The sequence below is a fragment of the Polypterus senegalus genome, chromosome 10 (genome assembly GCF_016835505.1).
Source record: "Polypterus senegalus isolate Bchr_013 chromosome 10, ASM1683550v1, whole genome shotgun sequence".
Lineage (NCBI taxonomy): Eukaryota > Metazoa > Chordata > Cladistia > Polypteriformes > Polypteridae > Polypterus > Polypterus senegalus.
In genome coordinates, this window is record NC_053163.1 from 41,203,552 (window position 1) to 41,219,033 (window position 15,482).

The window sequence follows — 15,482 nt, forward strand, 5'->3', positions numbered from 1 at the left end:
TGCAAGCGACGCTCCGCTCTAGTGTTTAGATCTAGATGGTGTATGTGCCCAAAAAAGAAGTGTGACTGCATTCTTGTACCATTGCTTGCATACTAAAGTGTCAGCAGTCACTTTTCATGGCATTACACATATTTTTTGAGCATGTCAATCAAACACAGGAAGCTCTGCAGTCTACTTGTGACTTGTGTCGATTGTGAGACATGCCCAGACACCATCAGACTGAGGCAACATCTTTATAAAACACACATGTTTTATTCAACTCCAAACAACACAGTCCTGTACAGCCCACAGTGCTCCCAGCACAAATTACCTTTAATCCAGGCTTCTCTTCTAATGTCCGTGGGCCGCCTTTCCTCTCTCCACGGGAGCTTCGTCCTGCTCCCACTCCTGACTCTAGCTCACCGACTGTAGGGAGATGGCCCCTTTAATTCTCACCCGGATGTACTCCAGGTGCTCCGTCTAACGACACTTCCTGGTGTGGCGGAAATGTCTAGAGAGCACTCGGAAGCACTCCGGGCATCCCTGGAAGGATCATCCTCCATATTCCCAGATGTGGTGGAAGTACATGTTTCCTGGGCCCTCTGAGACTCGGGGCACCCCCTGGCATTGGTCACGGGTCCCAATGGGCTTGAGCCTCCTTTCTCTTGTCTCGCGGTCCTCCTCCGATCCAGGGCGATTACCCCCTCGTGGTTACTAACAATATATAGAGTGGATCCCCAAATCTTTTTTCTTTGTGTTGTGTGCTTTTTTTACATCATATCAAGTCAAATCTCAATACATAAATTTTCTGTCTGAATTTCTAAAGTCAGTGCCTGAATATTATAATAAATGTGGACCAGTCCTACGAAAAATCCCTTGCCATGCTGCAAAGAATGTGGTCTGGGTTTGGCCAGTCAGCATGGGTTCAGAAGAGGGAGGTTGCGTTTTACTAACATAGAATTCTATGAGAAGGCAACAAAAGGATATGATCAAAGTGGAACATATGATATTATTATATTATATTATATTTTATTATATATATATATATATATATATATATACATATATATATAAAATTCTTTTCACGTTTGAAATGGAAATTATGTATGACCACAGAACATATTATAATGCACTTGCACACTTGCGTTTGAAATGTAAATTATGTATGACCACAACAGTCAGGTTACACAGACAAAGCGAGACAGAAGCAGATCGAGAGAGAAGGCTTGCAGGCTCAGTGATCAACGTATACGACAATCACAGAGGGCCTCACAAACACCCGAACAACGTGCTGAACAGAATCGAATTCGACGGATGCAGTATTCACAGGCTACCACATCACACAGGCGTCAGGGTCTGTATATGGAGAGATTCACTTATTACATTGAAAAAGATTATTGCCTACATCCAAAAGTTACAATAGGAGAAATAGACATCATGTGTGAGTACTGCCAAGTACAGAGGGTTTAATTTGAATCACATGGGATGTGTTGTTCGGAGGGCAAGGTGAAATTAACACCTTTAAGCCATCCACCTAAACCATTGTTGTCTCTTATTTCTGGCACAAATCCACATTCAACTCATTTTCTACAGAAAATTAGGAAATACAATTCATGTTTTCAGATGGAATCGTTTGGCACCTCGGCTGCTACCGAGGAGTCTGGCTTTATGCCGACTTTTAAAATGCGGGGGCAAATCTATCATAGAATTGGGTCATTAATGCCGTTGCCTTATGAGAGCCACAAATTTTTCCCTTCCACTCAGTGAGCGATGCCACTGGGTAATCTGCTACAGACTGAAATCAAAAGGCTTCTTTTTGGGCACATACACCGTCAGCATGGCGCTGTCAGATCTTAACACTAGCATTGCAGATTGCTTGGGTACTGAAGTGACTTTAGCTGCAAGTGAAAGTCCAATTTGACTTTATGGTGCCAAGCAGAGTTGGGCTGTGGTGCAGCAGTCTATTAGCCCAGTCATGGCTGAAATTATCGGCATCCCTGGAATTTTCCCAAAAAATGCAGCATTTCTCCCAGAAAATTGTTGCAGTTACAAATGTTTTGGTATACACATGTTTATTTCCTTTACGTGCATTGGAACAACACAAAAAAACAGAGAAAAAAGCCAAATCTGACATCATGTCACACAGAACTCCAAAAATGGGCTGGACAAAATTATTGTCACCTTTTTAAAATTGTGGGTAAATCGTTTTATTTCAAGCATATGATGCTCGTTTGCACTCACCTGTGGCAAGAAACAGGTGCTGGCAATATAGCAATCACACCTGAAGCCACTTAAAATGGAGAAAAGTTGACTCAACCTTTCTGTTGTGTGTCTGAGTGTGCCATACTAAGCATGGAGAGCAGAAAGAAAAGCAGAGAATTGTCTGAGGACTTGAGAACAAAAATTGTGGACAAATATCAACAATCTCAAGGCTACAAGTCCATCTCCAGAGATCTTTATGTTTCTTTGTCCACTGTGTGCAACATAATCAAGAAGTTCACAACACATGGCACTGTAGCTAATCTCCCTGGACGTGGATGAAAGAGAAAAATCGATAAAAGACTGCAACTAAGGATAGTCCGAATGGTGGATAAATCTAAATCCAATCAACTTCAAAACATTTTCAAGTTGTTCTGCAGACACAGGGTGCAACAGTGTCAGCTCGAACTATCCGTCGACATCTGAACGAAATGAAACACTATGGCATGAGAGCCAGGTGGACCCCACTGCTGACACAGAAACATAAAAAAGCCAGACTGGAGTTTGCCAAAATGTGCTTGTGGACAGATGAGACCAAGGTAGAGATTTTTGGTAAAGCTCATCATTCTACTGTTTACAGAAAATGGAATGAGGCCTACGAAGAAAAGAACACAGTACCTACAGTCAAACATGGTGGAGGTTCTAAGATGTTTTGGGGATATTTGGCTGCATCTGGCACTAGATGCCTTGACTGTGTGCAAAGCATCATGAAATCTGAAGACTACCAAAAGATATTGGGGCGCAATGTAGGGCCCAGTGTCAGAAAGCTGGGTCTAAGTCAGAGGTCATGGGTGTTCCAGAAGGACAATGACCCCAAACATACCTCTAAAAGCACCCAGAAATGGTTGAAGACAAAGCGCTGGAGAGTTCTGAAGTGGCCAGCAATGAGTCCGGATCTAAATCCGATTGAACACTTATGGAGAGATCTCAAAATTGCTGTTGGGAGAAGGCGCCCTTCAAATCTGTGAGACCTTGAGCAGTTTGCAAACGAAGAGTGGCTGGAAATTCCAGTTGAGAGGTGTAACAAGCTTGTTGATGGTTATAGGAAGCACTTGATTTCATTTATATTTTCCAAATATTAAGTTGAGAGTGCCAATAATTTTGTCCAGCCCGGTTTTTGAGTTTTGTGTGAAATGATGTCAGATTTGGCTTTTTTTCTCTGTTTCTTTGTGTTGTTCCAATGCACATAAAGGAAATAAACATGTGTATACCAAAACATTTGTAATTGCAACAATTTTCTGGGAGAAATGGTGCATTTTCTGAGAAAATTCCAGGGGTGCCGATAATTTCGGCCATGACTGTACACAGCGAAAGCGCTGTGAAGAAGTTGTCTGTTGTTACAGACCTGCCTTTGCCCAGTGTGATAGCAGTCACAGGACATTGTATCTTTGATAGCCAGTACAACAAATAGTTCTGAGCAGGCATCAGCCACAGCGCTGCTCTTGTGAAAAGAATGGAGATAAATGCCATCAACTCAGAGACAGATGGCAAGTTTGTTGTACCATGTGAACATCACTGAGAGAATAAAACTGAATAATAAAAAAACAAGCGCTTTTACAAGTAGCCAAAATTTATACTGGGTGTTACAGACTCAAATCAAATGTATATTTTTATTATATTGTAGAAATAATAATAATAATAGCAGCTCACTATTCAAAACATGGAGCACCCAGTCTCAAACGCTGGACCTTTGGATTATAAGACAGCAGTTCTTACCTCTGCATCATTCAAAAACACATGTAAAGCCCCTGTCAATTGACATTTGAGCTTGAGTTTTAATGCTTTTTTTTTTCTTTGGTTATATTCTTGATTAAAAACGCATTTGTTTTTTTAATATTTGGACTAAAGTCTTCACACATTATACACTTCATGTCACTATTAGTATACCATGGAAAAAGTTCCTGCTTTAGATATGTGTTCAGCATTTCTTGCATTTCCTGTCATCCTACACTTACCCAGATCTTTAGATCTGGGTAGACATGGAACACACATGAAATGCACATGAAATGCATGTGTTCCAAATAACGATGTACTGTATTATTTACCTTATACAACTCCAGATCTCACACACAGATAAGGAGCCTTGGCTTGAGCAGTGAGAAATTTTTGCCTGAGCTGAGCTCTGTCAAGGCAGGGGATGGGACAGCAGGCTGCTTGCTGATGGAGAGGTGCAAAGGGATTTAAGGTGGGCAAATTTACAAGTTTTTTCATAGGCTTCAGGAATTCTAGTGTTAATCATGATTAATCACATGCTTGTACAACTTCTTAGCTGCTAAAACTGCGAAGACCTGTGCCATTCAAATAAATCATTGATAAGTAAAAGTGATCTGTAAGAATTGTCAGACCTCACTGATGTGTCTCAGCCCTGTATCTTTAAACTAAATTTAGAGGTCTGCAGCATAATGTGATCCTTTCTGCAATAAATCAAGACTCCCCAAAATATTTTACCATCTGGTCAGCGTCCCTGATGAACCAAATGCAATGAAGCAGAACATGATTTTGATTTTAGATCTTGGTTACTGCAAACAGCAGTGACACTGCATAATTTATTTTTTATAATAGTAGACCTTTTAATCAAAGTACTATTGAGATATATGTGATTAAATGTCATGTGATATCTCCAGGGTGAGGGTTTTGAGCTTTTGTTTAATATGCAAAAATTGTACAATTACATATGATCAAAAGAAGAAGAACAATAACTCAAGTTACATATAACTACAGGTAAAAAAAAATAGGAAAATAAGTTATTATGAAGGTTGAGTGTCTACATGTTTTATAGGCTAATTATTGTCAATGTTAATTTCCAGTTTTGATAACTTTAACCACAGGTCTGCCACTAACTTCCACCTATTCCTGCATTATTTTTAAAAGAAGGATAAAGGTTATCAGACATTGGTAACTCTAAAACAATACCTTTATCGCTGTTGATTCAGATTAGTAATCCTACAAGAAATGTTCGATACATGCATTTTATTATTAATAACTGATAAAAATTGTCTTCATTGTATATTATTCTGCTTTAGTCTACAAATTCATAAAACTGTTCTAAAAATAACGATACCAAAAACAAGTTTGCCAAAACTAAAAATCTTGTAACATTGGCTGTCCATATCTGACAGAGAAAGAGACACAGAGAGTAACCTCTCATAGAAGTCAATAAGTCTTGGTGTAGGACATTGTAAGTGACACGTACCCATTATCTCAGAGCCAATCTTATTTTTTATCTTTTTTTTAATTTGTTGTTGTCTCTTTATATACCACATATAACAGCTGTTGTATAATGAGCTTTTCTCATGTATAACTACATTGATATACAACTACTTTTAGGTAACAACAGAAGAACATTTTAAAACAACAAGAAATTTAGAGACAATCTTTAAAATTGGAATTGATGTTTTTAATAAGGTCAGCCTTGCTTATTGGCTCATTGGCTTAGATGGCAGTTGATTAGGAAAAAATAACATCTTATAACTTTCAAAATTAATTGCATACTTGGTGTGGAGGCCATTCATTATGAATCATTCAGAGTGAGCATTTTGTTTTACATTATCATTTACTTCATTCTTAGTAATTTTGTTGTTTTGTTTGGCTACATGAAGAACACAATTTTGCAGTTATTGTTACTTTTAGCTTTAAGAGAAATGAAATTTTTCATGCTACATTTTTATTGGCACATGACACCATTTTGTTTTTTTTTCCATTGGCACTGCTATTTTGTGGAATATATGTGTACTGCTGCTATTTAGTTGCTATGCTGAGATGACTGGAAGTGTGTGATGTGTGACATCATTGTTGTGTTGGTATAAAAGTCATGCACTTCCAGGTCATCCCGAACTAACTAGCAAAAACTTCTGATAAGCAGATTTGGTTAGCATTTTGGTTTTGGCTCTGGTTTTAAAACTATATGGTTTTAATCTCAGGGTTTATGTTTCCAATGTTTTCTGTTTTAGTGACAGAAAACATGTGCATCTTGCCATCTCCTCTGTTCATGCTCATTTTCTGTTAGTGATTGGTTCTGAGAAATTAATTCATGCGTTTATTTCTAGTAGAATAGACTACCGTAATGCGGTGATCACTGGCTATTCAAATCGTTCTTTATACAGCTTTCAGTTAATTCAAAATATTGCTGCAAGAATTACTACAAAAATAAGGAAATACAAACAAATAACTCCAGTTCTTTAGTCCTTAAACTGGCTCCTGGTTTAAGTTTATGGCAGACTTCAAAATCCTCATTTTAACATATAAAGCCTTAAATGGCCCCTGCTTACTTATCTAAACTTAACTGAGTAAGTGGACATAAAGTATATAATTTTTTGTTATTGTTAAATGTATGCAAATACACTTAGCTTTCTTAGGATGGTATATAAGATGGTATATGAATTTTAAGGCCCCTCTTAAATGTAACTATTAAGAAGCAAACTACAAAAAAGATAGAGCTGAAAGCCAAACAGAATAATTTGTCAAATATTTTTATGTCACATAGGAAAAATTAATAAGGAATATCTGTGAGCTGAGCAGTAATGAGAAAGTTTAAATGGACTGGGAGATGAATTAAAAAAACACAAATTAGTTGTTAACCAAAAATTCACAATAACCGTTGCCAAAGCCTAAACATTAATCAAAAGAATGCAGAATTTTTCAGTGCCACAATTCTATACAACATCCCACACAAAGGTCTTTGTATTACACACAATCTTTGATCCATTGCTAAAGAATTCACTATACCGGTTTATAAAACATTACGCTGATAATGTCATTTAACTTGGCTTTCGGGAACTTGCCCCCAAGCAAATGAAAGTTCCATCTTCATAAAGGGCAATTAAAATGGCACAGCTCAAAATAAAAACAATTGAATCACAGTAACACAAAAATATAATAATATCAAGATACAGTATACTTAATCCCAGAAATTACATTTAAATGAAATACACATCCAGTTATTACCTCAGATATTCAAAACCCCCAAAACAACTGAAAAAAATGCATAAGACACATAATACATTTATAAAGTTGTCAAACTCATAACAGGATTGTTTTTATAAACATTGAAAAGCATGACAGACTCTGCTTCTTACTGTCTATAACAAAGGCTAACATCTGAGTTCTGTCTTGGAATTCATCAGGTCATTTGGAGCTTTTTTCTGACCAAATTCAAATGTATACAGCAGAAAAGATAAAAGACTTCAGCCACAGACAAAGTTGCCCATGTTGCTATTGTACAAGAGGCCCTTATTCTGAAGAAAGAGCCGTCTCCCTGTTGTTTTGAGGTGTTTTATTTGGGGCAAAAAAAAGTGACATGAAATAAGTTATTTTTTGAAGGCCTGTACTTCCTGCCAAATAGAAGGTGGTCCATGCAACAAAATCAGATTTGAACATGTGATTTGGAAAGTACCTTTGTGCTTCCCATAGGAAGTGTTCAAGAAAAAGCCCACCTAGATAAGAGTCTAAGAAGCATTCTCAAGACATGCTAGAGGGATCTTATTTCTCAGATAGGCAAGAAGCATCTGGAAATTCCTCAGAAGGAACTGGAAAATCTGATGAGAATAAAGTAGTCTTATCTGTTCAGCTCAACATATTGCATCTGAGATCTTAGACAGCAAAAGGGAAACGAAATTGAAGTAAATTAGGACTACCTGCACTGGAACTGAGTTCATCATTCTCAGACTCTGCTCCATTCTGATTGCCAATGCCATGCAAGCTATTCATTGCCATTAGCTTCATCTTCTGTAGTTTCATTGCTTCAGCCACGGCAGCAGCTGTTAATCCTGTAAAATAAATCACAGAAATCAAAAACTGCTCTCTCAAACACTTTTAAAGAGACCACACTTTCCATATACACACAGGATTATATGGTTAAATAAAAGATTATATCTGAATTATTGTTTTTATTGGTAAATATACAGTATTTATGTGTTGTATTATGTACCCTTATTATATGCATGTTATTCTTATTTTTATGCTATATGGTGTATAGAGCACTACCAATGCTTTAAAAATTCAGCATTAGTTCATCATTCATCAATGTATATTGGACAGGGCTGGTCATTTTTGCTCTAAATGCAATTGTTAAAAGATTTGAGACATTTAGCCTCATGTTAAAAGAAGCAATATACGTTTTGAATGTCATATTGTGTTAAGAGAATGGTAACATATTTTCTCATTGTTATCTTAAACAAGATTGCATGAATGACAAAAAAGCACAACAGAGAAGGAGAAAAAAAGAAACTGTCAATGTATATTTATTTTAGAGATTATTCATGTAAACTGCTCAAAAAAGTTAAAGGAACACTTTGAAAACACATCAGATCTCAATGGGAAAAAGAAATCCTCCTGGATATCTATACTGATATAGACTGGGTAATGTGTTAGGAACGAAAGGATGCCACATCGTTTGATGGAAATGAAAATGATCAACCTACAGAGCCCTGAATTCAAAGACGCCCCAAAAATCAGAGTGAAAAAATTATGTGGCAGGCTAGTCCATTTTGCCAAAATTTAATTGCAGCAACTCAAAATTGTACGCAGCACTTTGTATGGCCCCTGTGTTCTTGTATACATGCCTGACAACATCGGTGCATGCTTCTAATGAGATGACAGATGGTGTTGTGGGGGATCTCCTCCCAGATCTGGACCAGGGCATCACTGAGCTCCTGGACAGTCTGAGGTGCAACCTGGTGGCATTGGATGGACCAAAACATAATGTCCCAGAGGTGTTCTATTGGATTTAGGTCAGGAAAGTGTGGTGGCCAGTCAATGGTATCAATTCCTTCATCCTCCAGGAACTGCCTGCATACTCTCACCACATGAGGCCAGGAATTGTCGTGCACCAGGAGCCACTGTATCAGCATAGGGTCTGACAATGGGTCCAAGGATTTCATCCTGATACCTAATGGCAGCCGTGCCTTTGTCAAGCCTGTAGCGGTCTGTGTGACCCTCCATGGATATGCCTCCCCAGACAATCATTAACCCACCACCAAACTGCTCATGCTAAATGATGTTACAGGCAGCATAATGTTCTCCATGGCTTCTCCAGACCCTTTCACTTCTATCACGTGCTCAGGGTGAACCTGCTCTCATCTGTAAAAAGCACAGGGCACCAGTGGTGCATCTGCCAATTCTGGTATTCTATGGCGAATGCCAATCGAGCGGCATGCTGCTGGGCAGTGAGTTCAGGGCTCATTAGAGGACATGGGGCCCTCATGAAGTCTTTCTGGTTGTTTGGTCAGAGACATTCACACCAGTGGCCTGCTGGAGGTCATTTTGTAGGGCTCTGGCAGTGCTCATCCTGTTCCTCCTTGCCCAAAGGAGCAAATACTGGTCCTGCTGATGGGTTATGGACCTTCTATGGCCCTCTCCAGCTATCCTAGAGTAACTGCTTGTCTCCTAGAATCTCCTCCATGCCCTTGAGACTGTGCAGGAAGACACAGCAAACCTTCTGGCAATGACACGTATTGATGTGCCATCCTGGAGAAGTTGGACTACCTGTGCAGCCTCTGTAGGGTCCAGGTATCGCCTCATGCTACCAGTAGTGACACTGACTGTAGCCAAATGCAAAACTAGTGGAGAAACAGTCAGAAAAGATGAGGAGGGAAAAATGTCAGTTGCCTCCACCTGTTAAACCATTCCTGTTTTGGGGGTCATCTCATTGTTGCCCCTCTAGTGCATCTGTTGTTAATTTCATTAACACCACAGCAGCTGAAACTGATTAACAACCCCCTCTGCTACTTAACTGACCAGATTAATATCCCATAAGTTTCATTGACTTTATGCTATACTCTGATTAAAAAGTGTTCCTTTAATTGTTTTGAGCAGTATATATGATACCAATACTGCTAAAGGTGTCAGAAAAAATGTAAACAAAAAATGAACAATTTGTTGTGGTAATGTATATTAGAAGCCAGCCGCTGTGATAAATGGAAGGATATTTAGCTTTTCTTGTTGAGTTTATTCTGATTTGTTTATTTAATGTTTTAATTATTGATTGAAAAGTCAGTCCAACCTAAAATACCTTTTCTAGTTTAGGGCTGCAGTCTAATGAAGTATACATTCTCCCTGCCAGTCTATTACAGGATGTTTAACACACAAAAAATACATTGCAGATCTAGAAATAATTAACCTAAAACACACTGAACTCCAGCCTAGATTGGTGAATCACTGGGAAAATATGACCTTCACATCACAATAATTTGCCAGTTCAAATCCCGTAAACACCAGAAGTGTCTCTATTCTGTTGGGCACCTGAGCAAGGCCCTTCACCTGCAATTGCTTTGCCCTGTGTTTGACTTTCATTTCCATCCACCCCTACAAGCAGGTCCTCCAAGTTACAGGGATAACCTGGGGGTTGGTGGCAGAACTGGCACTCCAGTCAAAGTTATAAACCTCACACTATTTCAGTGTGGTGCTGAGGTGTCACCCACTGCACTCAGGTCCCAATCCAGGTGATTCCTCGTGTGGTCGGTGCGGCAACATGTTATCTGCACATGCTCACAACCTCTTTTAACATCACAAGAATAAAAACATGAAAACTCATTTGACTTGTAAGAGAGAAATGCTTTTTATGTATATTCTGTACGCAAAAAAATTCAATAACCTAATGATCATATTTAGTATTCAGACTTTTGCAATTCAAAAATTGATTATTTTCATAGATCATTTGCTTGCCACATTGCTTGTCTAAAACATCAAAAAGTTTTATAATAAATATTTTATTGGTGAAGAAAATATGCAGATGATTGACAACACATCATCATGCTGTTAAATTTTCTATCTTAAAATAGCAATAAAAATAAATATCACTAACAGGAGGAACATTAATGCTGACAGCAGACTTTTTGATTACTAAATTATTTTCATCAAAATCTTGCTAATAGAATTTATTTAACAATACTGACGTTGATCCAAAGTTTGTAATTTCTTCTTACTACATAAATAATTTGTTTATGCAAGCTAATTAGTAGCAAAATACAATATATATTAAAGTCTTATTTAATTAAAAAAAGTTTCAAAAAATATATTGTGACCATAGTTATGAGCACAAACAGCAGGCAGTTATATTAAGGTCTGTTTTTTATTTTTATTAAATGTCATAATATTAGTTCATTGCGGTGGGCTGGCACCCTGCCCGGGGTTTGTTTCCTGCCTTGCGCCCTGTGTTGGCTGGTATTGGCTCCAGCAGACCCCCATGACCCTGTTAGGATATAGCGGGTTGGATAATGGATGGATGGATGGATATTAGTTCAAAGTTCTGAAATGAATGAAAAATCCCTAAGTCCTGCTGGGCTCTATTAAATATACTTTTATATTGTTCCCTGTCTGTTTCTCCTTCTTCTTTTCACACCAAAAAGAAAAAATAGAAAAAATAAACAATGTTTGGGAAATACGTACAATGCATAGAGTAGTTTAAGGGTTATTAATTTCATTAAGATGAACAGTGTAAGGAATGTTGAGGATGTTATTAAACAAACACTTGCCACCCACAGAAGATTTTTGAGCAATTTCTTGGTAAATTTAATTGTATACCAATTTTAGCAAGTACATTACACCTCATTTGTATTATAAATACTATTTACATAAGAAAAATGACAAAGTAAAAACTTGCGGCTACTGAATACAGCATCTCTCAGAGGCAGGATCTAATCTTGGGTAGGCATATGAAAGTACAAAGATGTGCTCACATAAGGTAAGACGCAATAGCATTTCTAATAACCTGAAGTGGCTACAATATTCAAGGCTACAGTCAAGAAGGCTCACCAGTGTCTTTATTTCTGTAAATATTTTAGAAAAGCTTAAATGTTTCCATCTATGCGCACTAATGTCTAAAGTGTGTTTGAAAATGGTTTTATTTAAAGGAAAAGCTCACATTTCCTTTTAAAATATAGTTAACTAGCCATCCCCCACGGCTTCGCCCACATAGAAGTGAAACAGGACAGTGAGGAGGACCCTACATGGCTCCCTACTTCTGACATTACGCTTCCCCCTCCCCTCAGCCCACAGCCTCTGACTCTGATTAGCATAAATATATTGCTCCTGCAAGCAAAGTATGATTCTTAGCACGATGAAAGAAGTCGCAAAATCAACCTGAATGTTCAAGCAAATTCTTGAAAAAAGGGCAATCTAAATTTGTTAAGTAGTTCTCTCATTCGCTAGCTAAGTGGATGCAAGATACGCCACGAGGCTGGTGCGTGAGTGTGGAGGGCTCTGCCCCACTCCGCTTAGCCCACTGCATCTCTCTCGGATTCACGCAAATACAATCGGCACTGCAAGCAAACTATGATACTTAGCGCGATGGGAGAAGTCGCAAAATCAACGGGAATGTTCAAGTAAATTATAGAAAAAACCCATATAAATCTGTTAAGTAGTTCTCTCATGAAAAGCGGACAGACATACAGACAGACAGATGTTGGATTTTATATACTGTATAGAGAGTTTTACCAAATGCTAGTTTTGGAATTGTACATACATCATAACTCCAGCCACGACACCTGTTGCGAGCAGACAAGCTAGCAAGAAATATATCCTACCTCAAGAAAGAAGTATCAAGAATCTTTGATAAAGTTTATTATTTCCTGTTTACTTTTGTTATCACAAGCATGCATCAGAAACGGGGAAGGCCAATTCTCCTAAATTGAAAAATAGGTACTTCAAAGTAGGTGTATTCAGTATGTCTTAAGGAATTTTTTTTTTTAATAATTGGACCCTAGAACCCATTAGCTCCACTATAATATGCAAGAATAGGCTAGTTATTTTTGAAAAGGTTAAAAAATTATGTTTCAAATTAGAATGCAATTTCATGTGGCAAATTAATGTACATCATGAGCGTGAAGATATAACTTTGATTTGAATAATGCCAAAATTATTCTTTAATTTACCGAATATCTGGGATGAAGTGCTTGTTTTCGACATCGTTTAACATGAATTGTAATTTAAAATGTACATACAACTCTAGTCCACATAAAATATTAATATTAATGAATGTTAATATGTAAATCAGTTCATAATCCATTTAAACAACTAAAGCTACATTTCTCAGGAGCATTGTAACGCTAAGAATATTGTAAACTCAGCATCAAGAACCCCATCATAATTAAAGTAGTATGTTAAGTTCTTTGTAATCTGTGTGCTCCCTGACCTAGTCATTAATCTTAAACTGGCTTTCTCTTGCACCGACTGTAGCCATTGGCAGCAATCACCACGCAGAATAAATTAAGTTCAAATTATGACAACACACTTCAAATGCAGAATATGAAGATTTATGCTGTTATTTTTATTATGAAAAGCATTAAATTATTTGTTGTGTTACACTTTATGGATAAACTGTTGAGTTCATGTAAATAAATTGTACTGTTAAGAACTACAAATTTATAAGGTGATGATATTTCTATGTTCTTTAAAAGTTTTGAAGACTTGGTGTTCTAAGGTTTGAGCTTACTTTACCTCCACAGAGGCATTTTATTTGTTGTAGCTGTTTATGTGGAGAAGCTGGAAGAAAGGAAAAGAAAGCATAAAACTTCATTTAATAAAATTTTATATATAGTAGATAGTACAGCTGCAATAAAGAAAGCCCACCTAGAATAACATTCTTTGAGACCCATATTTGTTTCTTCACCCATCACCTCACAAACCCTTAATTTAAGTATAGCTAAAATGTAAAACAGGCAACAGATCAAAACACAGCCATCTTATGTGGACGTTTAGTCATTTCAGTCAAATCAGAAGCTGTTTTATCCTAACCAATTCCTGTCCCTCATTTACCTGTATGCAAATTGAAAGTCCCAGGTTTTGTTTAGCACTTCTCTCCTAATCAACTTCTCAAAGGATTTCATAATATGAGAAGTTAAGGCCACCGGTCTGAAGCCATTTAAAGCTTTTATGAGTGCAATTTTGACTACTGAAACACCACCTGCCCGTTTCTGGGTTTTGGGCATCCATTACAAATCCAGAGACATCTCAGATATAGAGTGGAATATTGGACAGAGAGTTGCTCTGCACATTCAGTCTTTACTTGAGTTTTTTTTTATTTAAGTTTGTTGGAGGACCTTTCCCACATAAGTTTGGTCAAAGAAGAGCTGTGTCCCATCTCCTATCTCTTTTGCTGAATACTTTTTGAAGCAAAATCCCGTGTCTCAAACCTTAAAAAGAATTCATTGAAGTTTTGAGTCAATTGATGGCTAGTTTTAACCCCTGCCAATTCTGTTAGATTATTGCTTTTACTTTGAATGCTAGCCATTTCATACCATTCCATAATAAACCCAGGTTATCAGTTTGCAGTTTAAAGTCAACTTTGTTCACTTGATTTTCAGTTTTCATGTCCTTCTGTTAAGTTATAAAATAGATCCATGTTGAAATACCTTGTTTCTTATTTGGAAATCTATGGCTTGTTGTTAAGATACATTTTGACTTATTTCACTGGAAATATTGGAGTCCTCATATAACTTTATTCAACTGAATGTTTCATCTGTCAGTCAGTACATTCCAAACAGCCTCACAGGCACTCGAGAGACTCCTTGACTCAGGGGTTTACTTGTTTAATTATTGGCTTTTCACTTTTAAAAACTGTTTTGTAGTTAGCAATAAGGTGGTGTGGAAGAATAATTTTAGGGTAACATACTGTAGCTTTCATCTTACTGAAACCTTTATAGGCATATCAGGAAACCAGATAAAGGTCAAGTGAACAAAAATGTACTGAAAGGTACACAACCTGTAAACAACCAGAAATGACAATTGTTATCTGCACAGAAATTTCAAAGGTGGTGATTCAACTCAAAGGTATAAAATAGCCAGAATATTATAGACTTTTATTTTATATAAGTCATTTGGGTGTAAAGCAACAAACCAGCCAGAATAAATGTATGCATTGATTGACATTGTATGTAAATTCAATAGTTTATAAAATGAACCTCTATTCTTTCTGATCAGTCTGACTATGCTGTAACAGACTGCTTTTGAAGAATGCTCTCTCTAAGGCATTTTGCCGAAGAGTAATTAAAAGATACAGTGAACAGCTTTTCTCCTGCCTGATAAATGATTTGTCGTGTTAGAGGATGTTCCTCTCTTTAATAAAATGTTAAATTTCTACCACAGTTTTTGGCGCCCAACGTTAAGGCATTCCGTACCCCGGTGGGAACTCCCAGGAGATTCTCAAAAGATGCAAAGCCTACAATGCAAAATTGGAATGGACTTGTTCCCGTCTGCGTGGGATTCCTCTCTGGAGGACGCAATCGTTGGACCAAAGAGTAGGAGGAGAC

The 15,482-nt window shown here is 37.5% G+C and overlaps 1 protein-coding gene across 1 annotated transcript in view; it reads right to left on the reverse strand.

Moving 5' to 3' along the window:
- The window catches only part of dacha (dachshund a), an 853,183-nt gene that overhangs the window by 376,399 nt on the left and 461,302 nt on the right, over positions 1-15,482 (reverse strand). Inside the window, exon 3 of the mRNA XM_039765764.1 lies at positions 7,872-8,003. Coding sequence (XP_039621698.1) covers positions 7,872-8,003 — 132 coding nt within the window. The remainder of the gene's footprint in view (positions 1-7,871; positions 8,004-15,482) is intronic.